This window comes from Lissotriton helveticus, chromosome 6, assembly GCF_964261635.1.
Source record: "Lissotriton helveticus chromosome 6, aLisHel1.1, whole genome shotgun sequence".
Lineage (NCBI taxonomy): Eukaryota > Metazoa > Chordata > Amphibia > Caudata > Salamandridae > Lissotriton > Lissotriton helveticus.
The window spans coordinates 1,499,623,202-1,499,646,639 of record NC_136067.1 but is presented as its reverse complement, the minus strand read 5'-3'; the positions used below and the strand labels follow the sequence as shown (position 1 = coordinate 1,499,646,639).

The 23,438-nt window shown below is 47.2% G+C and overlaps 1 protein-coding gene across 1 annotated transcript in view; it reads right to left on the bottom strand.

Moving 5' to 3' along the window:
• The window catches only part of LOC144761801 (uncharacterized), a 206,148-nt gene that overhangs the window by 5,013 nt on the left and 177,697 nt on the right, over positions 1-23,438 (bottom strand). The window contains exon 7 of the mRNA XM_078647044.1: positions 2,879-3,007. Coding sequence (XP_078503170.1) covers positions 2,879-3,007 — 129 coding nt within the window. The remainder of the gene's footprint in view (positions 1-2,878; positions 3,008-23,438) is intronic.

The following is a 23,438-nucleotide window of genomic DNA, read 5'->3' as shown; positions in this document are numbered from 1 at the left end:
CTACGAACATCAAATGATAGGTCTAGGACTTTATCCTGAGCTTTGATGATGGTGATGAAGGGGTTTTGTAAAGTGCACAACTACTCCTCGAGTGTCCTGTGGCTAGCCCAGCGGCGAGAAATAAGAGAAGGGAGGAATTTAGGATGTAATAAATAAAGTCTTCAGAAATTTTGTGATGGTGGTTATTTTGTGTGTGTGAAGATGGGGAGGGCTAGAGCTCCTGTATTAGGACCATAAAAAAAGTCTCTACCTCCAACTCTGGAGTGACAGATTCTTGGGACTGTCAGTGGAAGTGGAGATGCTGAATGCAGAGAATGAGTAGGAATGCAGAGGTAGATTTTGTCCAGAAGGAAATTTAGGGCTTGTGCCATAAACTCTATGGCAGAGGCAAAGAGATTTTGCACGCCTCACATATTGCAGCCAGTGGAGCTCAATTCAAAGGTGGTAAGTGCAAGATTAGTGGGAGGTGTTAGAAGATAAGGCGCACAATGGCATTCTGGATCCTTTGAAGTTTAGAGATAAGATTCTAAGGGAGTCCAATAAGGAGAGAGTTGCCATAATCATGGTGGGACAATATCATGGCTTGAATAACAGTCTTTCTTAGACTGGGGGAGCAGATAGTGAAGAATCATTCTGGGAAGGTGCTTGTAGTAGAAGGAGGTGGCTAAGATGTGACTGATATGGGAGGAGGTTCAAAGATGACTTCCAGATTGAGGGTCTGGTCAGTGAGAGGAAGTGTGGGGCTCAGTTATGTTATGTTATTTGCACTTGTAGAGCGCGTGATTACCCTTAGGTGTCCTGGTGCTAAGTACTGGTTACCTGGGGAAGCTGAGAGTAGTACTACTGCGAGAAGAGCCATGTCTTCAGGCCCTTCCGAAATGAAAGAAGATCCGGGCAATCTTAAGCAAAAAGGGAAGCTCATTCCAGGCTCTCGAGGCACAGAGAGTGAAACTCCTGCCCCCCCCAGCTAACTTTTTTTGACATGGGGACTTGCACTTGTTTAGCACTGGTAGATCGTAATGTTCTACCAGGAACATACCAGTGGAACTTTTGCTTAAGAAACTCCAGACCAATTCCATTGATGGCCTTAAAAATAATACAGAGTGCCTTGAAGCGAGCTCTTTTTTTTTTAATCTTTTATCGGAAGCCAATGTAGTTTCTTAAGCTCTCCTTTCACAGAGACCAATTTGGGTGTTCCGGACAGCAGCCTGGCCGCTGCGTTTTGGACTAATTGAAGCCTATACACATGTTGTTTTTGTATGTTCAAATATAGGCTATTACAGTAGTCCAAACACGACGTTATAAGGGCCATGACTACTGTCTTGAGATTGCTCTCAGTCAAGAAGATCTTGATTTTCCTTATGATTCTAAGAATCATAAAACAAGCTGAGGTCACCATGCTTACTTGATCACCCATGGTAAGTTTGTTGTCCACTAATACCCCCAGGTTTTTGGCCTTCCTGGTGGGTACAGGGCAAGAGCCCAGGTCTTCCGGTTACCAGTCCGGTGTCCACACCTGTGGATTATTCCCAAACTTTAAGACCTCCGTCTTATTAGAATTGAGTTTTAAGCAATTGGAGGACATCCAACAGGATATTGCGCTCATGCATTCATGGAACCGGTCCCCAGTTTCTTCTCACCTCCCCTCGTCAACGACAACACTATTTGTGTGTCATCAGCGTAGGAGGTGAGCTGGAAGCCAAAGGATCTAATAACCCCTGCCAGTGGTGCCACGTATATGTTAAAAAGCGTTGGAGTAAGAGAAGAGCCCTGTGGCACCCCACAAGGGAGTGTAAATGGTTTAGATGAATTACCATCCAAATCCACAGTTTGTGACCTGTCAGCTAGGAAAGATTGTAAAAGTTTCCGTGCTGGGCCGTCAACACCAATCGCAGACAACCGGATTAGATTAGATTTTCACATGTTTGGTGAACAAATGGAATGGGGGACAGGCAAATAAGAGCCCTTTGGTCATATAAGAATTACTTTTGAGACATTTGGCAGTGACTAAGATGGCTACAGTGGAGAGACAAAATCTGAAATTGTCACTGAGATGACAATTGTCACTGTCCAGCCTGAGATGAATATGGGATTTGGGATGTTGACTGAAGGATTTAATTAAACATGGTAGAGGAGAGAAATAAATGATAAATAGTGCTGGGCTTAGGATGAGCAAATGGCTTTAAACTGTGATTGGTAAGAAGAAAGAGTGACAGACTAGCTCCAGTCAGTCACAAAGGACGAAAATCAATTCAGGGCTGAACCTGGAATACCAATTGCTCAGAGACAGTGCAGCAACATTGAATGTGAGACTATATCAGACACAGCCAACCTTGACCTGGTTACAGGTGGTATTTAAATTTCGAAATGGTAACTCATATTTTTTTCCAAATCTTTAAGAACATTTTTCATTTGTATGTTCAGTGAGGAGCATCAGAAATTATTTAAACACTCCTCAAATCTAGTAAGCACACATAGTCAAGTTTGCCTGGCAGTTTGACTATATTGCCGCTAAGGCAGTGTGTGATAAAACTTGATGCCTAGTGAGTCCATACTTTCTCTTCTTTCAGAGAGAGGTGTAAGTCCACCTCTTTTCCCCGGCATTAGCCGCTCTTAGTAGCTGCTAAAGCGAGGTGTTCACGCTAAAGCGAGGTGTTCACGACGCCCCTGCCTGGCAAAATCCCCAGACTGTGGCCTGAAAGTGCCCCACAGCAACACATGAAACTGTCTTTGCCATGGATTCTGTGCTGTTTTTAAGAGTCATTTGCAATTTGTAGCTTACATGTTTTAACGTAAGATAATGCCAAACTAAAATTAAACAAAGTGCTTGTTTTGGGATAAAGCAAGAGAACAAAAGTAATTGTTTAGGGGTATTTACCTGTGCCAATAGTTGACTTTCAAACTTCTTGCAAACAAACTGAAGTTCCTCAATTGTTTTGTCTTTCCTTTTTAATTGTACAATTGCATCTTCTAGGTTTTCTGTGAGCGTCTTGCAATTCGCACATACCTATTAAAAAAAACAGATGGGTTAAAAATGAAATCTGGTTATGATTATACTTGCTCTTATTTTAAAACATGAACCTTACCTTGAACAATGTTGTGACAAAAGTTAGAAAAAATGCAGAAGTTTACTTCTTATATATTCTTCCACTAAATATGATTTTATTACATTTGCACTGAATTAAATTTACAGGGTACACTCATACTCCCTGGACGTCCTGGAGTGGGTGAAAGGAGACAGACAGAAGGAACACAATATCTGACAAAGGCAATGTCTTCCTCTTTTTACAGATAGAAATATAATCGTGTCATATGTAGCACCAGTGAAACAGCATTTCAACATTTTTCATTCACAACTGAAAAGTAGCCCCCACCCATCTGGAAACGTGATAAAAGAAGGTACTTTTAGTAAAGCCTTACTTCCTGATCTGATGAGCTAGGTAGGGTCAATCCTTTTCAAACTTTTTATTTCAGATCTCTCTGGCGACATAGGGGCCTCACGTTCATATCAATTGAAACTAGGTTATCATTTGGTCAAATAGAGTGCTGAGGCAAACATGAGTTAGATAAACGCCGATGTGACAACAAGAGTAGCCACATGCTTAATAGGAGTATGTAAACTCTTGACAAACCTAGCCACAGTTGCTCCAAAAGAGATAATGTAAAGTCGTTTAGGAAATAAAAGTTAATCCTTCTCGAAACTTGTCTTATTGAACCATTTGAAAAAGTTAATTGGCAGCATTCCTTAAACAACGAGGCAAATGAAGCAGATGAATGACAGATAATGCAAGGTCGTTACAATAACACGTTCTAGCTAATGAACACCATAAAACCTATGTTCAGTTCAATAGCCCAAATTAATTCATTTTTTTTCAATTCGCTATTTTTATTTCCATTATATTGAGACACGGTGGCAAACTGCATAACAAAAGGTTGTCTAGGGAATCACAATGACCTTTACGAATAGAATCTGCCCCATTATTGAAAAATAGAACTTATTCGACACTACAAACTATTCAAGCACAGTATGCAAGAGGGGGACATAGTTTGGAGTAAAGAACTCGACCCAGTCCAAAGAAATGATCACTCCTCCATAGCGGAATTGAGTCATACTATCTCCATCTATAGTTCTTGTACCTTTACAACAAAGCAGGATGTGTGGATCTGTTAGTTTAAAATCGTGATCCCTGATAGACTATTTACATTGCACACCAAATAAGCAGGTCTTTCTTTATCATTTCCTCCCCTAAAAACGTTTAAGGGATAAGCGTGCCGTATGAATCCACTCAGTTATAACAGATAAGCATCCATAAATCACCACTTAACCACTGCACCCTGAATACAGACCGTCTAAAGCCTGTAGAAATTGGGCTGGAATGCCAACTCTTTGCATAATTTCCCACTAAGAAAATAGGAAGAGGAAAGCGTCTCCAAACCTCCATAATTACACTATAAATCTAATATCTGGGTGTTGCCCATTTCACATTAATTTCATATCAGTCTTTCTCAAAACCCTGACCCATAATTATCTGGTCAGCAGTGGTAATTGCTCACTTGATATCTCTGTATTGGGACAGAAAAGTACTCTACATGGTAAAGAAGTGTACACCTGCCTGGAGTGTCCAACTGTACTGTTGTCTGGATCCCTAATACTGATTTTTGTTGTCATGGGGGAACACAGATCATGCTTGTGTGCCATGGCATGGGCCTGTCTCACTGTTTGTGGTCTTGTTGGACCTGGAGGGGCATGCTAAGCGCTACCCTCAGTGATGGAATGCTACCTCCTTCACCAGGAGTGAAGCAGCATAAGCATGGTGGTGATAGCGTAATATGTAGAGATTAGTAATAGTGAACCAGACCTTTTTACCCGGTGTCACTGGAGAGAGGCCAACAAGCTCACTAACCTTTTTAGATGTTCTGCTGCTGTGTGCTTAACACACTCTCGGCTAACATCAGATAGATGTGAAGTGCTGCACAGAGCAGTAGTAGTGAATGCGTTAACTATAAATGTGCCTGGGGAGGGTACGATAAAATGATGGAGCAGTACTGTGCAGTACATGTGTGGTTAGTACATGTGTGGTTAGTACATGTGCTGGGTTTATGTATTCCTGAGAGGAACAAATTACATGAGAGATGGAGTGCTGTACAGTGTGTACGCAGGGACCGCATATGTTTTGTGTATGTGTGCCTCTGTGACATACAGTATATGAAGGGTGAAGAGATGTGCAGTATGTACATAGTGAGTGTGTGTGCTGCTAGTGCATGTGTTTGAAAATAATCTTACCTCGGTTGAATATAGAAACGCTTCAGTACTGAACCATGTGTGCAGATTGAGTGTGCATACTGAATGCATGTGTACAGGTAAATGCACAATGCATGGAGGTACTAGCACTGAACAGAAAGTGTGCTATGAATGTGCACTGAGTATATGTGCCTGCAAGGGTACATTGTATGGAGGACCCTGGGTTCCATTTTAGGAAGCCCAGGCCTACCTGGTGAAGACATGAGGAGGAGAGAAATCCCCAAGACAGATTTGTGCAATGTTGCATTCATGTGAGCTGGGTGGGGACACCCTAGAGAAAAGGAACAGACTCCCTCTACATTTCAAAAGACTGCTCTTTGATTCAGTGATAGATCACAAGGAAGGGGCCTGAACACATTTCAGGAAGGGGGTTGGGGCTGATGAGGGAATCATAAAGAGTTGGATAGGGTCCTGGGATTAACTTTTTGATGCACATATAACTGTGGTTAACATCCCGGTCTGAACTCTGGTCACTCCCATGAATTATGTTGTGGACAATCCGCTTCAGAGCCGTGCCTGCTGATACAGACCTTTTTCATAATGGAAGATGAATAGGAGAAGTGCCCACTTCAAAAGAAGCAGAACCTCAACATAAAACTTCAAAAACTCCGACCCTTAATCACAATAGGTACCTAGTAAAGAACTATAAGAAGGGTAGGTTGAGTCCCCGAACAAATGTCATCTACCAAGCAGTCTGACGGGCTGTGTAAGCAAGGGAAGATCTAGAAGACTTCTGAGTTTGACCAGCATTGGGAGCAAAGGCCTGCTGGTGTCCCTACTGAGTGAGGGGGCATCATCCAAGACACCAAGAGCACCTGCTCTGGAGCCTGAAGAACCATCGCTTGCCTGCTTGCAAAGACCAAAGTGCCATATGAAGAAGAGGAGAGTGTTGAGGGGAGCGAGAACCAGTGGGGAGCACTGCACGACGATTCAGAGCGAGGTGTAAGGCTGTGCACCGATTGAGCCATTGCCCGTGTTCACTATCTGCTCTGAGTCCCTTGTATGCCAGGAGAGGGCAGCATTGTTCTGATCTGTATCTGAAGTACTGGGTGGGAAGCACCAACACAGCTCAAACCCTATATGCCACAGGGAGTCACTGGCGAACTGAGTTTGGGCCATGTGCACAGGACCTGTGTCTACCGAGATTGGCAATCCTATATACCTGGAGAGGCTGCCAGAGTAGGAGAAATTGTCTAAAGAAGTCTGTGCCCTGATTGTGAGGACCGTGGCAACCCCGTATGCCAGGAGGGACTATCGGTAATACTTGCCTGGACTGAAGGAGAAATGCTGTGACCAGCGAGATAAGCCCACACCCTATGATCTGCACTTGATGAAGTCCTGAGGGTTCAAAGAGACATCACGAGGACACCACACTCTCACTGGACCTCCAATCAGGAACTGAAGGATCACACCAGCAACATCCCCACCTTCTAGGGGGAGGAGCAACTTACCTTTTGTGTCCGCCGAGCAGGAGCAGCTCCGATCACGCACCCGACCGTCAGCAAGGCTAAACAGGAAGAGTCTGCACCACTGGGTGCTGCCACGTCCATCGCGGGAGGTCCAACTTTGCAGTAAACCATTCAAACTGGGGAGTGCCCGAGGAGAGGCCACTCGTTGCACCGCTGAACACTGCCATACCGAATGGGTAAGAATGAATCCCAGGCTTTGAGGCCCAGAGGAACTTGCTGCTAATGGTGCTGCAGCAACATAGACACTTTTGACTTGGTTCCTAAAAGGTCAGAAAGGAGAACTCTTGAGTACTGCCCATTAGTTTACATTCCCTTACCAGTGAATGCGGAATAACTCTAAAAAAGGTTACACGAACTAGGGAGGGATAGGGAATTGCATGACATCAACTAAATCCCCAACCTCAAGGGAAATTGTGTTGTTGCTTCTGAATGTCATATTCCCTTTGCATGTGTACAGTCAGAAATAAAATACCACTTTTTCTTATGAAAGCAAGTATTTGGCTGGAAATTGATTTATTGTTTGTACTGTTTGCATTTTGAGTTATGAGTCATGTTCACCGACCTATATCTACATCCCCTCCCAAAGGGAGCCCTGACTGTCCGACCACAGCTACTCCTGAGAGTTAAATGAAGGTGTACTTGGCCCAGTTGCTCAGGACCCATGGTAGGCAGGGTCCAGGACATCAGGAGTAAAAGGCATCAACAACCACGGTTGGGCCCAGTAGGCCCTGTGTCCCTCTGCAAGGGTTTCTGACATTCTGCTATGTATAAGGTTGTCTAACTAACAGGGTTGCAGTTTCTCCAATTATCCTGTTTGTCCTTTCACCTCTATCTCCCTTTTTCACTCCCTTCGCCTTGAAATAGTTATTATTTTCTACCCTTTTTAAATACTGCACAGGTACCATAGAATTAGGTGCTATTTTTAACTAACAGCATTTTATGACCAATCACAACAGTCCATTCTCTTGCTGTTTATATGTGACTAAACTAGTGGGGAAACAATCAAATGCCTTCTCTGCATCAATTTTAAATACTGTTAAAGGCATCGACTCTTTGGGCCGAATTACAGCTGCAGTGCACTGTTCCAGGTGTGTGCGCCGGGTGCATTGTGGGACAGTGAGCAGCATCCTAGCAAATGCACTGTTCCCTGGAAAAGCGAAAAACTGGTGCCTGCACTAGGAACAGCACATTAGCACATCAGTGATGGCTTGAAGCATCTCTACGTGGCAAACAGTCAGTGCACCTCCTGACAGCCTCTTTGCCTGTACATCCACGATTGCACGGTTCTAAAATGGCACAGGTGCAGAGGCAAAGGATTCACTCATTTGCATGGAGCCACACCCAGATGTAAATGAGGTACTCTTGAGAATGCACCTTTGTGATTTGCTTCAGAGAAGGGCAATTCAAGCCTCTGCCACCCCCAGGGCACTTTCAATATTACGGCCCCTGAAGTACAATACCTAATGTATTGATCAATAATAATGATATTGATTAGCTCGTCTTCCACCTGTTAGGAATCTATGCTAGTTGATATTTATAAGTCCAGGTAGATTCATAACCAGACAGTCAATAAAATCTTCAGATTTATTTCTTCAAATCAACATTTAAAAGAAAAATGGTGTGAAATCACTTGTTTTGAACACGATTCTTTACTTACAGGTGAAAAATTAAATATCAACTTCCGTAGTAGGATATGCATATGTTTTCATTTGATTTTGTAGAGCCTGGTTTAGTGACTTCTAATGAAGGGACCCGAAATGCATTGGGTTTTTGAACACGCCATGGATTGAAATTGATGGATTACCATGGATTGTATCGCATGTTCATAAAGACTGGAATGAACATTAAATATTCCAAAGTGGAACCATGAACTTGATTTAAGCGTATTAATTTTATGTAAACTGAGCTTGAACTATTTGATAACAACCTTTTGTTAGTGGAACCGTGCTCCTGTCAGCAGGAATGGTTGTTCCTCCTGCACACTTGACTGCATTGTTTTGTTGACGCCACTGGACAGTGTACGTTGGCAACATTGTTGTTTCTCTAAAAAATGAAATATCAACTTCCGTAGTAGGATCTGGGATAAATTTATTTAGGCAAAAAAACTGAAAAGTACACAAGAGCAAGTACACAATATCTAATCGAAAAATTTGTGAGGCAGTTAAAAGCTTTATATAAAGCTAGTTTTTTAATTGTCGTCTTAGACACGGCTAATGTTATGGGCTGGACTAGGTCTCTCTTTGAACTCTGACGATGTTACTTACATATATAAGTCTTATCCAGATTAATTTTGTATTACTGTTTGTCCATTCTAATTTGGCTACATTATTATTCACCTACTTCTTCTTAATGAGTTAATCTTTTAAATCAATTAGGGGCATATTTTCAACGGACAGCGATAATTATCTCTGGCCGTGCTTCGCAATACATTTTTTATCGCAGGCTATCTCTGGAATGTATCGTCCTGGTAGCGCGTTAATTAAACAACGCGTTACTCCAGGGCAAAAAAAATTCCAGAGATAGCGAGGTTATCGCCGTTTTGCAGGGAACATCGCTGGATTTCCAGCGATATTCCCCACAAAACGGCGATAACCTTGCTGATACGACCCTGTGGTCGTATCAGCACAATCCACCCCCTATGTAAAGCATAGGTAAGTCTGGATTTTAGCAGATGTTAGTTTTTGGTGAAAACCGCAGTTTTTGCCAAAATCTAACGAGTGCTAAAATACTGTGGGCTGCCTTGTAAATATCGCGATGTGAACATCAGTGATGTTTCCGAGGTAGTCCATCCGGGGAACGCCCAGTGATGCCCACTTTGCAACTCATTAGAGATGCAAAGGGAGGCATTGTGAAAAAGGGTGCTAACATGCGATTATTCATGTTAGCACCCTCTTGTAAATAGGGCGATTTTTTTATCTCCGCTTTTCAAGCCAAAAAAGTGATGATAATGCCCTTGTAAATATGCCCCTAAATCCTTCAATGACCGTCCTGACTCGCTCAGAAACGGTCGCTCACCTCGCTCCCTGCTCCCGTGGTATCGTAGCGCTTGACTTCTCATTGCTGACTTTACCACTTGCATTGACTAAATTGTATTGACTGCCTGATTGTGTATAATACCTGATTGTGTATAACAGCGCTTGCTCGCATTGTCGGATATTGCATTTGATTGCCTTAATAATTATCGTAGCGCTTTTCACATAGCCCACATCGCGCTTAATTATATTCTGTTGCCTGTGTGATGTAACAGCGCTATATTTGAAAGTCTGTAATAGCGCTATATTTGGAGGACTGTACCCGATTGTGCCGGTGCCTCTGCCCACATCCTGTTTCGCTTTTGTTTTGCCGACATTTTGTTGTTGTGCCTCCCAGCCAGGCTCTCCACCCCGCTCCCGCCTCCCAGCTGCCCCTCCCTCCCACTGAAGTTAAGGGCTGTCCTGCACACACCAGCGCTGTGACCGTCCTGACTCGCTCAGAAACGGTCGCTCACCTCGCTCCCTGCTCCCGTGGTATCGTAGCGCTTGACTTCTCATTGCTGACTTTACCACTTGCATTGACTAAATTGTATTGACTGCCTGATTGTGTATAATACCTGATTGTGTATAACAGCGCTTGCTCGCATTGTCGGATATTGCATTTGATTGCCTTAATAATTATCGTAGCGCTTTTCACATAGCCCACATCGCGCTTAATTATATTCTGTTGCCTGTGTGATGTAACAGCGCTATATTTGAAAGTCTGTAATAGCGCTATATTTGGAGGACTGTACCCGATTGTGCCGGTGCCTCTGCCCACATCCTGTTTCGCTTTTGTTTTGCAGACATTTTGTTGTTGTGCCTCCCAGCCAGGCTCTCCACCCCGCTCCCGCCTCCCAGCTGCCCCTCCCTCCCACTGAAGTTAAGGGCTGTCCTGCACACACCAGCGCTGTGACCGTCCTGACTCGCTCAGAAACGGTCGCTCACCTTGCTCCCTGCTCCCGTGGTATCGTAGCGCTTGACTTCTCATTGCTGCCTTTACCACTTGCATTGACTAAATTGTATTGACTGCCTGATTGTGTATAATACCTGATTGTGTATAAAAGCGCTTGCTCGCATTGTCGGATATTGCATTTGATTGCCTTAATAATTATCGTAGCGCTTTTCGCATAGCCCACATCGCGCTTAATTATATTCTGTTGCCTGTGTGATGTAACAGCGCTATATTTGAAAGTCTGTAATAGCGCTATATTTGGAGGACTGTACCCGATTGTGCCGGTGCCTCTGCCCACATCCTGTTTCGCTTTTGTTTTGCCGACATTTTGTTGTTGTTCCTCCCAGCCAGGCTCTCCACCCCGCTCCCGCCTCCCAGCTGCCCCTCCCTCGCTCCGCCCCCTCCACTATCCACTTATGACAGACGCATTTGCGTGCAGCGTTCACGCGCAGCGGACGCGCCCCATGTGCGCCGAAGGTGCGCCAAAGATAAGCCCGTCTACGCCCGTCCGCGCCTGGACCGCTCCCAGCGCCAGACCCCCTGGCCCCCGCAAAATCCAATCCACCCGCTTAACGTACGACGACGCCACCCTCTCAGCACTCAACCCCGGCCGTCTCCCAGACAGCTACCACGCCGCCCCTGGACACACCCATGGACCCTTCACCTGCCACTCCTGCAAGCTCGACTGCATCAGGACCCACACCAAATCCACAAACACCACACAGAGCTCCGACACTAACCACCTGAAGTGCATCCTGCTCAACACCCGCTCAGTCCACAGACACGCCATTGAACTCTGGAACCTACTCGACACCACATCGCCGGACGTCGCCTTTCTCACAGAAACCTGGATGAACGCCTCATCAACGCCTCATCAACGCCCGACATCGCCATAGCCATCCCGGACGGCTACAAGATCATCCGAAAGGACCGCATCAACCAAACAGGAGGAGGCATCGCCATCGTCCATAAGAACACCATCCGCATCACGACCAGTTCCGGCGATAACCTCGCATCTGCCGAACACCTTCACTTCCAGGTCCACACCGACCCCAAGTCCACACTCAGAGGCACCCTCATCTACAGACCACCAGGACCCCGCGCACAATTCAGCGAAGACATCACTGACTTCATCAGCCCACACGCCCTCCCCACCGAGGACTACATTCTACTGGGTGACCTCAACTTCCACCTGGAAAAGAACAATGACAGCAACACCACCACCCTTCTAGACAACCTCGCCAATCTCGGACTCAAACAACTCGTTGACACCCCCACCCACTATGCCGGGCACACGCTCGACTCAATCTTCACCTCCAGCAAGCACATCTCCTTCAATCACACCACAGCTCTCCACTGGACGGACCACAGCTGCGTCCACTTCAACTACAATAAGACCACGACCCACAACCACCCTCAACCAATTCCCCGCAGAAACTGGAACAAAATTAACACCGACCAGCTCCTCACATCACTTCACCAAAACCCTCCTGCCAAATCATCGGACCCAAACCAAGCAGCCACCAACCTCACACAATGGATCACCCACAGCGCTGACGAATTAGCACCCTTGAAAAACCATAAAATCAAGCAAGGTAGCAAAAATGCCCCTTGGTTCAATGATGAGCTTAAGAAATCCAAGAAGATCTGTCGCACCCTCGAGAAAGCCTGGCGAAAAAACCCAACCACTGACAACCTGACCACCTTCAAGAACGCCACCCGCAAACACCACCAACTGATCCGAGCCACCAAGAAATCAGCACTCAAGGATCGACTCGACAACAACGCCCACAACAGCAAGGAACTATTCAACATTGTCAAAGAGTTTACCAACCCCACCGCCGGCACCAACGACATCACTCCCTCCCAAAACCTCTGCGACTCTCTAGCCTCGTTCTTCCACAACAAAATCACTGACATACATAACAGCTTTGGAGACCAGTCCACCCCACCCACCTCTGAACTAAAACCCCCCTCCAACAACCTTTGCGCCTGGGACCCAATCACCACTGAAGACACCATCCGCCTGATGAACTCCATCCACTCAGGATCGCCAACCGACCCCTGTCCCCACCACATTTTCAACAAAGCAGACTCCATTATCGCAACCCATCTCCGAGACGTCATCAACTGCTCCCTCAACTCCGCTACCTTCCCGGAAAGCTGGAAACATGCCGAACTCAGTGCCCTCCTGAAGAAACCCACAGCAGACCCCACTGAACTTAAGAACTACCGCCCCATTTCGCTCCTCCCATTCCCTGCCAAAGTCATTGAGAAAGCCGTCAACAGTCAGCTTGCCACCTTCCTCGAATCCAACAAATCCCTCGACCCTTCACAGTCCGGCTTCCGAGCCAAACACAGCACCGAGACCGCCCTCATCGCAGCAACAGACGACATTCGAACTCTACTGGACAACGGAGAAACAGCTGCCCTCATCCTACTTGACCTCTCCGCAGCCTTCGACACAGTCTGTCATAGCACCCTTATTCAACGCCTCAACAACGTCGGAATACAAGGAAAAGCATTGGACTGGATCATCTCGTTCCTCGCAGGAAGAACCCAGAGAGTCCGACTCAATCCTTTTAGATCAGAGGCCACCGAAGTCATCTGCGGCGTACCACAAGGATCATCACTCAGTCCAACCCTCTTCAACGTATACATGAGTCCCCTCGCATCCATAGCACGCCAACACAACCTCAACATCATCTCCTATGCAGAAGACACCCAGCTGATCCTCTCCCTCACCAAAGACCCAAACACCGCCAAAACCAACCTACACGAAGGGATGAAAGAAGTAGCCGAGTGGATGAAGAACAGCCGTTTAAAACTGAACTCTGACAAAATGGAAGTCCTCATCTTAGGATCATCCCCCTCCGCCTGGGACGGCTCATGGTGGCCACCGGCCCTGGGAAACGCACCCATACCAACGGACCACGCATGTAACCTGGGCTTCATCCTGGACTCCTCCCTCTCGATGACCAGACAAGTCAACGCCGTCTCATCATCATGCTTCAACATTCTACGTATGCTCAAAAAAATCTTCCGATGGATCCCCACCGAAACAAGAAAGACGATCACCCATGCACTGGTCACAAGCCGACTGGACTACGGAAACACCCTTTACGCCGGAACGACAACCAAACTACAGAAAAAACTCCAACGCATCCAGAACGCCTCAGCCAGACTCATCCTAGACATCCCCCGCCATGCTCACATTTCCAGTCACCTAAAAGACCTCCACTGGCTCCCCGTCAACAAGAGAATAACGTTCCGTCTCCTCACCCACGCACACAAAGCCCTCTACAACCTAGGACCCGAATGCCTCAACACGCGCCTGTCCTTTTACACCCCCTCCCGCCAACTACGATCGTCCAATCAAGCCCTCGCCGCTATTCCACGCATCCAAAGATCCACCATGGGGGGGAAGATCCTTCTCCTACTTAGAGGCCAAGACCTGGAATTCTCTCCCCTCCGACCTCCACCTTACACAGAACCACCTCTCCTTCAGAAAACAACTAAAAACCTGGATATTTGATAAGTAAAGTACCCCCCCTCCCTCAAGCGCCTTGAGACCCTCTGGGTGAGTAGTGCGCTATACAAATTTTTGAACTTGAACTTGAACTTCAATGCAACCCCGAAATAATTGATTGTGCACTAAATGTCTAGTTCCCTATAAACTCTATCTCCCAGATTCGATTTTTAGATGAAGATTTCTGGTCTCTTGCAGAATCCCAAAGCATTCAAATATCTATGTGATCTCTTTTGGCAGCCATAACAATGACTATCACGTTTTAACATACTGAATACCCTCAGGTCATCTAAAAAAAAGTCCCAAAAGGCAGCCCTACAACTGTGGTTCATGACTATGATTTAAAGTCAGCAAAACAATCTAATGATTTGCTAAAATTTTAGCCTAAGCTGTAACCAGTGCTTAATTTGAATTTGTTGCTTTAATAGTTAAAAAGTGTGTGTGGAAGTCTCTCTGAATGGAGTTGAATATCTGACTTCGTTAGAAAATAGGTGGCAGTGGGATTTCGCGACTTATAGCCTGATCATGAAATAGAATTATTTGTTTGAAGCATGAGAGCGTGGTTCTCCATCAAAGCGTAATCCCAATGAAATAACTGATACTTTATTATGTTTTATCAGGAATACCTATTGTGATGGCACAAAACATTGTTTGATGGCATAAAACTTAACACAGTTAAAGAATTACTATTGTGTGTCTTGGACAACACTACTGTGCATTGATGAGACAGACCGAGAGTGACACACTCCTTTAACCCCTCAACTTTACATAATTAATTACTGTATATTTAATAAAGCAGAGGTGTACTCTTTTCTTGCTCTCTTAGTATCTGCTTTTCTTCCTGCCCTCCACACCTTACTCCTTCCCTTCTCTCCAATCTTCCTTTACTTTCTGCCCTACATCCGCATTTTTTACTTAATCGCCACCTCCCCTCATTAAATGCTTGTTCATCTTCCCATCTTTCCCTTCCACTCTACTCTTACACGCTCCCGCTGTCCACTCTTCTCCCCTTGCCTTTCTCCTCTTTTCACTTTTCCTTCTTATCACATTCCACTCCAATCTTGCAATCTCTGCTTTCCACAATTCTCTTCACATTCTTTGTCTACCATATCTATCTTTGCCTTCGGACCTCTTCTCCTCCCTCACTCTCCCTTTTCATTTTTTCCCTCTTGCACATATGTTTATATCCACTCCAGGATTCTGTGTTCTATCTCCGGTCATAAACTGAAATCTTGGTGCGGCAACTCAGTCTTTCATCTTTAGATAAAATCAGTGCAATTGAGCTGGATAACCACATTTTTAATTTGGTGTCAAGGCCCCCTCTAGTGAATATGTGCTTTACAAACATACGTGGTGTGTTTCTCCCTCTATCCCATCATTTCTTCCTTTCACATTATTTTCTTATTTCCTCCTTCTTTCATCCATTACTTATTTCCTTAGTCCATGCTCCTCTTCCTGCCTGCATTTGTTGCTGCCTTCTTTAATGTATTCCTTCCTTCATCCTTTCCTTTCTTTTAAACAGCACAGTACAAGCACATTTCCTTTCAATTGCAAAGCTGCCTCAAGTCCTCAAATGACCTTTTCTAAAGCTGCATTTTGAGATTTGCACACATTCTCTAATTTGAGTTCACTTTTAAGTTGTTGTCATAGGCTTCCTACATGTTATGTTATATTGATTTGTACACCGCACTAATTACCCAGGAGGGTATCCAGGGGCTTGGCAGGTGCGTACATGTGAGGTGCCTGAGGTGCAGTGCCTAATTTGTAAGAAAAATAGGCACCTGGCCCCAAAACATTTTTAGGAGGGGCAACTGTTGCACACTGGCAGGAAGAGTATCAAGCTAACAACCTTTTTGCTGTGCTCAACATGTGGAAACACCAGCACAAATTAAGCATTGTTTTTTCCACTTGCGCTGGTGTCGGTAGATAGTTATGTTACTTGGGGCCAGATTTAGATCTTGGTTGACGGGTTACTCCATCACAACGGTGACAAATATCCCGTCCGCCGAAATATAAATCCCATTATAACTATGGGATTTATTATTTCGGCAGACGGGATATCCGTCACCGTTGTGAAGGAGTAAAGCGTCCGCCAAGATCTAAATCAGGCCCTTAGTCTATTGTATTGGTTTGTTTTTTATAAACAATTTTTATTTTCATTTCATCAACATACAGTTACAATTAACAAGTGCAGTCTCTTACAATTACAGTCATCAGTTAAATAGGATCTGACAATATTTACTCATCAATGTTTTAGTAGCGACTTTCTTGTTGTAAACTTCTCAGTACACATCCAACTTCGCCTCCCCCCTTTCATCTCATTAGTGCGGATTCCCCTCTGCCACCCCCGAGACCTCCCCTCATCATGGACTGCTATCGGGTGTCAGTTCTGCTCTTGGTGGTTCACATAAGTTTCCCCTGGATTCATTCCATTTCCCCCAGACTCGCAGCCACTTTTTGGGGCACCCCCTGTGTGTGTAGACCGCTTTCTCCGCTACCATGGCAATGTCCATATAATTTTCCCACTGTGATTGTGCAGATGTCACCCCGGATCCCCAGTTCTGTGCTATATTTCGCTTGGTGATGGCCAATCCCAATGTTGCCCACGCTTTCTGCGCCACATTAAGGTCTGTTGGCAGCCATATGTTTAGGATACAACACTTAGGGTCTGTCGGGACTTCCACCCCGCTCACCTCCGAGATTTGTTCCAGCACTTGTACCCAATATGATTGTATTCTGGGGCAATCCCATATGGTATGGTAATATGTACCGACTTGTCTGCATCCCCGTAGGAAAAGCGGGTCAGGCGCTCGCCCTAGTTTGTGTACCGTGGTTCGGGAATAATACACCCTGTGTAGGACTTTAAGCTGTACCAGTTTCAAGCGGGATGGGATCGCCGCCTCCCTGGCTGACGCAAGCGCAGCCATCCAGTCCTCGTCATTTATATCCCCTAGATCCACTTCCTATTTGCTGCGCAACACTGCAGTGGGGTCAGGGAGGTTGTTGATCAATTTCTTATATACTAGTGAGATAGCTTTTTTGTCTAAATGGTCTGAGAGGAGCCGATCCTCGAGCGGCGAGGCGTCTGTCAATGTAGTACCCAGGGGGATAGCGCTTTGGAGTGCGTGTCGAATCTGGGTGTATCGATATGCTTCCGTGTCTTCCATACCATAGAAAGCAAAAGTTATATCCTGAGCTAGAAATTCATCAATATTAAAGTCCAATTATTGAATCCAAGAGATCAGAATTTCTTCATTTCATCTTCCTTTATTTTTCTTTCATATATAAGTCCAATCTTCACCAAGAGAATAAACAATAGCCGCTGCCAACACGTGTTTCGTCTTGGTCTGGTGACCAATAGACTTCGCCAGGGCATGTAGGTTAGATAAATGATGCTGGGATTCTAAAGGGTATGCCTAAACCCGTTCTCGGCATCCACTCTTATGTTTATAAATGTCGTTTCCACGTTTTCCAATAAATTCTCCAGGCTAACATGAATTAGCGTAATTCCTTAATCAATTCCATAAGGTAAGTAGAGGAGTGATAAAACCAGCAGTCATCGTGTATTTCAACTTCAAAAACGACCCGTTCAATTGTTTAGGGTTCACTCGTATCCTCCAAGTACAGAGAGAAAACGCTAAGCTTCCAATGCCGGCGGCGTACTTCCATACCATACTTTTCTTTAAGAGCAGGAAATGTCAACATTTCTCCCCTTACCCATAAGTCTCCAATATTGGTAATACCTATCAGGTCCCAGTTCCTGAACCCCTTAGTGTTTGCTAATGTACCCAACCTTCTTGTCTCCCAGAGTGGAGTAGCCAGCGTGAGCACTCCTTCTCAACCTAGCACTTTCTGGGCCGTATGCCATATTTTGATTGTGTGGGCTGTAGGGCCTGTCAATGCTTGGCGCCTCTTGGTTGTGTACAGGGCTCTCATTAGGCAGTCAGTCGGCAGCACCTCCCTGTCTAATCGGTAAGCCGGGTCATCGTGTGGTGTGTGTAGCCATTGATTAATAATTACTAGCTGCGACGCCCAGTAGTATAATTTGATGCTTGGTAGCGCTATTCCGCCATTATACCAGCTGCGTGTCAGTTTAGTGTGTGCTATACGTGCCGGCTTGCCGTCCCAGAGCAGAGCAGCCATCTCGGCATTAATGGCCCGAAAATAGGAGAGTGGCACCGGCAAAGGTGTGTTCTGCAGCGCGTAAAGGAACCTAGGGAGTGCTAACATTTTGAAAAGTGCTGCCCTGCCCAACAGAGTAAGCGGGAGGGACCGTCAGTGAGAGACATCGGCTTTTAGTCTGCGCAGTGGCTTCATTAGATTTTCTTCTGTAAAGATGGCGGCTTGCGGTGTGATATAAATTCCCAGGTACTTGAATCCTCCGGTCACTATCTGTACTGGACAGTCTGGGCGTAAGATCGGTACCAGGCCGTGTAATGAGTAAAGTAGTGATTTAGTCCAATTGATCATGTAGCCGGATTTCTCCCCATGACCTGTGAGGATGACCAGTAGGGCCTGCAGAGACTCCGTCGGGGACGTCATGTATATGAGCATGTCATCGGCATATAAGGAGATACGGTCCTCCCAACCTGTCTCCCACACTATACCCCGAAACAGCGGTGTCGTGCGAGTCCAGGCAGCCAAAGGTTCCAGGACCAGAGAGAAGAGGAGCGGTGAGAGCGGGCAGCCCTGTCGGGTCCCCCTGCCCAGCGCGAACGCTCTAGAAATATGACCATTAGCGACCACATGTGCCAAGGGTGCCGTGTATAGTAGCCGAATCCAGCCACAGAACTTTGGACCGAAACCCATCCGCCTCAGGACTGCGAACAGAAACGGCCACTCCACCTGGTCGAAAGCCATCGTAGCGTCCAGGCAGAGGATGGCCGCATCACCTTGGAGTAGGTGGGTGCGAGCCAGCACCCCGTGGAGGCGCCGCAAATTGAGGGAGGTGTTGCGGCCGGGCATGAAGCCCGACTGATCCGGGTGGACCAGTGCTAACAAATGGGGCTGAAGGCGCATCGCCAGTGTCTTGGCCAATAATTTTGCTTCTGCGTTAATCAGTGATATTGGCCGGTAAGACAAAGGGTGGTCCGGGGGTTTACCCGGCTTGTGTATCGTTACAATTGCCGCTAGTCTCTGGTCTTCAGGCAGGGTTCCTTGTGTGAGGCTGTCAGCATACATGTGCACTAAGTGAGAAGTGATCTTGCTCGCCACCTTTTTATATAATTCCACCGGCAGCCCATTAGGTCCCATGGCTTTACCCGTGTGTAGTGCCCCTAGTGCTTTCCCAACCTCCTCCGCCGATAGGTCGGCTTCTAATGTTGCCGCATCCTCCTCCTGTAGCGTCGTTAGTGGTATAGTGTCTAAGAAGTGCCCACAGTCCTCCTCTGTCGTTTGTGCTCAGGTCGTGTAAACTTTTTCATAGTATGTGGCCAGCTCTTCTACGATTAGCTGTGGGTCCGGTGTCAGTGTGCCATCCGCTAGTGTCAGTTGTGCTATCCACCTACTTGCCCTCTCCTTCTTTTCTATCCATGCAAGCATTTTCCCTGTTTTGTCCCCTAATTCATATATTCTGTGCATTGTGCCAACGTGTCTCTTCTTAGCCACTTCTTCTGCATACGCCCTATACTCCCGCCCAGCTAATGTCAATGTCTGTGCCGTGGTGACGTTGGGATCCAGTGCGTGTGCCTTTTCCGCCTGTAGTGCAGCCGCCTCTAGGGAGTCCATAATATGTTGCCGTTCCCGCCTGTGTTGGGTGATGGTTGAGATCGCATGCCCCCTAATAACTGTTTTATATGCCTCTCAGAGTGTGCACGGGGAATCTACCGACCCAGTGTTGTCAGCAAAGTAAAGGTCTGTGGCGGATATTAGGGCCTTGCCGATCTTACGGTTCTGGAGGAAACCTGGGTATAAAGAGTAGACGCGCTGTTGCCGTGGGCGGTGAGTAGTGTAAGTAAGCTAAACCGGGAAGTGGTCTGAGATACCCCTGGCCAGGTGTTCTATCGCTGCGATATTCTCTGGGGATATCGCCAGTGTAAGGATGTAGTCTATGCGTGAAAGACTGTTGTGCGCCCCCGAGTAGTACGTGTATTGTTGTTCTGTGGGATGCTTAAGTCTCCACATGTCAGTCAGTCCCACGGCCCCAAGAAATTCTCTGAGGAGTTGACTGGGTTTATTACTGTCCCTGGGAGGGGGGCAGTCAACCTTAGTGTCACATACCGCATTCAGATCGCCACCTAGTATTAATTCGCCCTCTGGTAAGCCCAATAGAAATTTACCGAGATCCTGGAGTGTTGCCTGAGGAAGTGTTGGGGGGATGTATACGGAGACCATGTTATAGCTGCGCCCCACCCATTGACAGGCGAGTGCTGCAAACCTCCCATGATCATCCGTCCATGTTTGTTTAACCACTAATGGGGAGCTCTTGTGTACTAATACGCCCACTCCCCTGGATCCGGAGGAGAACTCCGCATGGGCGGCCATCTTAAAACCCCAGCGATTGAGTGCCTTACACGCCGTTCCTGCCAGGTGTGTCTCCTGAAGTAGAACCACTGTGGGGGTCTTCCGCTTCAAATATTGCAGGACTAGACCTCGCTTGATTTTGTGACCCAACCCATTAACATTCCACGACAGCACCGTCAATGGGGGGGTGATCATTCGAGGTGTTTGAGGAGTACTACCCATTAGGTCGGGGCTCTGCATGATTCATGTGGAGTATAGTGTCGTGAATGATGTCGCTACAAGTATACTTTCGTCTTCTGTTTGCCCCCCGAGTCCCCTGCCATTTCCCAAGTAGTTTGAGTAGAGACTGTGTAACTTTAACCTGAAAACAAATGCATAGAAACTTGCATAACTTAGAACTCCCGACCTCCCACCCTGCCTCCCTGCCCGGCGGATCCAAACCTGTCCACCTCCCCAACTGAGCAGAGTGCTTACATTCCCTCTTAACTTGCGTAACTCGGGAGGATGAAACCTCGTCGACCCTGTAAAGTCCCCCGTTCGAGTTAGTCCCATTGGTGCATATTAGGTCCGATAACTCCTACCTCTCGCCGTCTTCTCAAAGTGTTCGTCTGCGTCCGCTCAGGTTTGCGGTCCACTTTCAATTATACATTGGACCCCCCCACCCGCGTTATTGCCTGTTCATCCATCACAGATTGCAAAATAACAATAAAGCTAGGATCTCACTCCCATCGTAGTTCCACGGGTATGTTGCAGGTCTTCAGGATGAGCCCTTTCAGTGTTCATCCGGTTGACTTTGGTTGCCTTCATCCGGTTCTCCGTGTGCCGCTCCTCGGTTTTTCGGGCCCCTTGCCGGCCGCCAGCCCTCTAGCCAATCTCTTGCGTCTCCTGGGGACTCGAAGAACCACGTCTTCCCTTCGGATTCTACGCGGAGCCGCGCTGGGAATATCATTGAGTACTTAAGTTCTCTTCTCCGTAATTCCTGTTTTACCTCCACAAAACTCCTCCGTTGTCGCGCCACTGCCGCGGTATAGTCCGGATAGAAGGTGACTTCCGAATTCTCGATCTTGATCGGAGGGGCCACTCGCGCCGCTTGCAAAATGGCGTCTCGGTCGCGGAAGTTAAAAATGCGCGCCAAGATGGGTCGTGGCGGTTTCCCTGGGCGCGGTTTCCCTCCCGGTACTCGGTGGGCCTGTTCCACCGAGAAGTACTTCGATAGGCCTCGTGGTTTCAGCTGATTTTGGATAAGATCTTCTACGAAGAGGTCACGGGCCGGGTCCCCGGCCGTCTCAGGCACTCCCACAAGGCGAACCTTATTGCGTCTGGATCTACCTTCCTGGTCATCCAGCTTGGCTTTTAGCGTCATGTTATCTTGCTCCAGTTTGTGCAGTCTGGTCTGTAGGTCTGCTGTGTCAGCCAAGAGCCCCGCCGTTGTTTTTTCCACATCACCTAGGCGGTCCGTCACTTTGGCGAGATCCGCTCGCAAGAAGGAGATGTCTGTAGATATCGAGCCCATCGAGGTCTGCATCGTTTGTAGCGTCGCCATGATGTCTTTTAAGGTAATTTCCTCGGTGTCTCCCCGATTGGGCGTCAATTGTGTGGATGATTGTGGCGTATGCCCTTTCGCCGTTTCGGGGCCCTCCTTATGGAAGGCATATTTGTCCAATTTCGGGGCCTGTGAGTGCCCCCTCACCCCTCTGCCGCTCATAGTGCCCCCTCCTGGGGCCGAAGTCTGGTGGTCACTCCTTTCGCCTCTGTACACTGCCCTCTGTCCACCACTGACTGACCGCAAAGCCTCCTGTGTTTTTTGGAACGTGTACCCACCGACGGCTGAAGTGTTTGTCCCAGTAATGTGGTGCAGCTCACTAAGCGGCTCTTCAAAGTGATTGGCAGCGCTGTTTAGGTTGGGGAGCCTTCCTGTCTCCCGGCTCCGGTGCCAGTAATCTCCCCGCGCCCGGATTCGGCCCGTCTTTTTCCCCTCTGACCTGTGCTGCTTGCAGGGGGGCCCCCAGTTTATAGGCGCTGTGCCTTGAATGCCCAGAGGGTGTGGGTCCCTGTGTGGAAGCTCTCGGCCGTACCGTCACCGGGGAGTGAGCCGCGGGGGTCCGTTTGCTGCCGGAGGTCCGTTACTGGCGCTTGGAGCGGCTCCTTCTGCAGTGGCGCTGTTGCCCGGGTCCTGGGACTAATCGAGTCCCCGGCTTTTGCGGGAGTCGTAGGCCGCAAATTCCAGTTCGACGGATCTCAGTCCGTGGTGGGTCGCCGATGACTCAGGTTAGCTCTTTGTGTAGCGGACGCGCTCCGGTTTCATATTCTGCGCGGTAGGCGCCTGTGTAGGGCAGGATAAGTAGACGGATTTTGACGGGAGGTTCCTAGGGTCTCGGAGCTCTACCAAGCTGCGGCCATCTTGCCTGGTCGCTAGCCACGCCCCAAGTCTATTGTATTGTTATTGGAACAGCTGGGAAATTCAATTACGGTGTTTCGTGGGGCACCCCCTGGCCTCATACATAGGTTTCACCTGTGCTGCGCACCAGTCCACCCCCCTGCGTCATTTCGGTATAGTGGGTGGGGCAGGGTTTATCCAGTTGGCCGCAATGTCCGTCTTGGCCACTATCATAGCTGTGTTCAGAATGTCGAATCTAGATCCGCCTAAGCCATCCGTGATTCCCAGGAGCACGTTTAGCGGATTATGGGGGACCTCCCATCCGAGGACCTC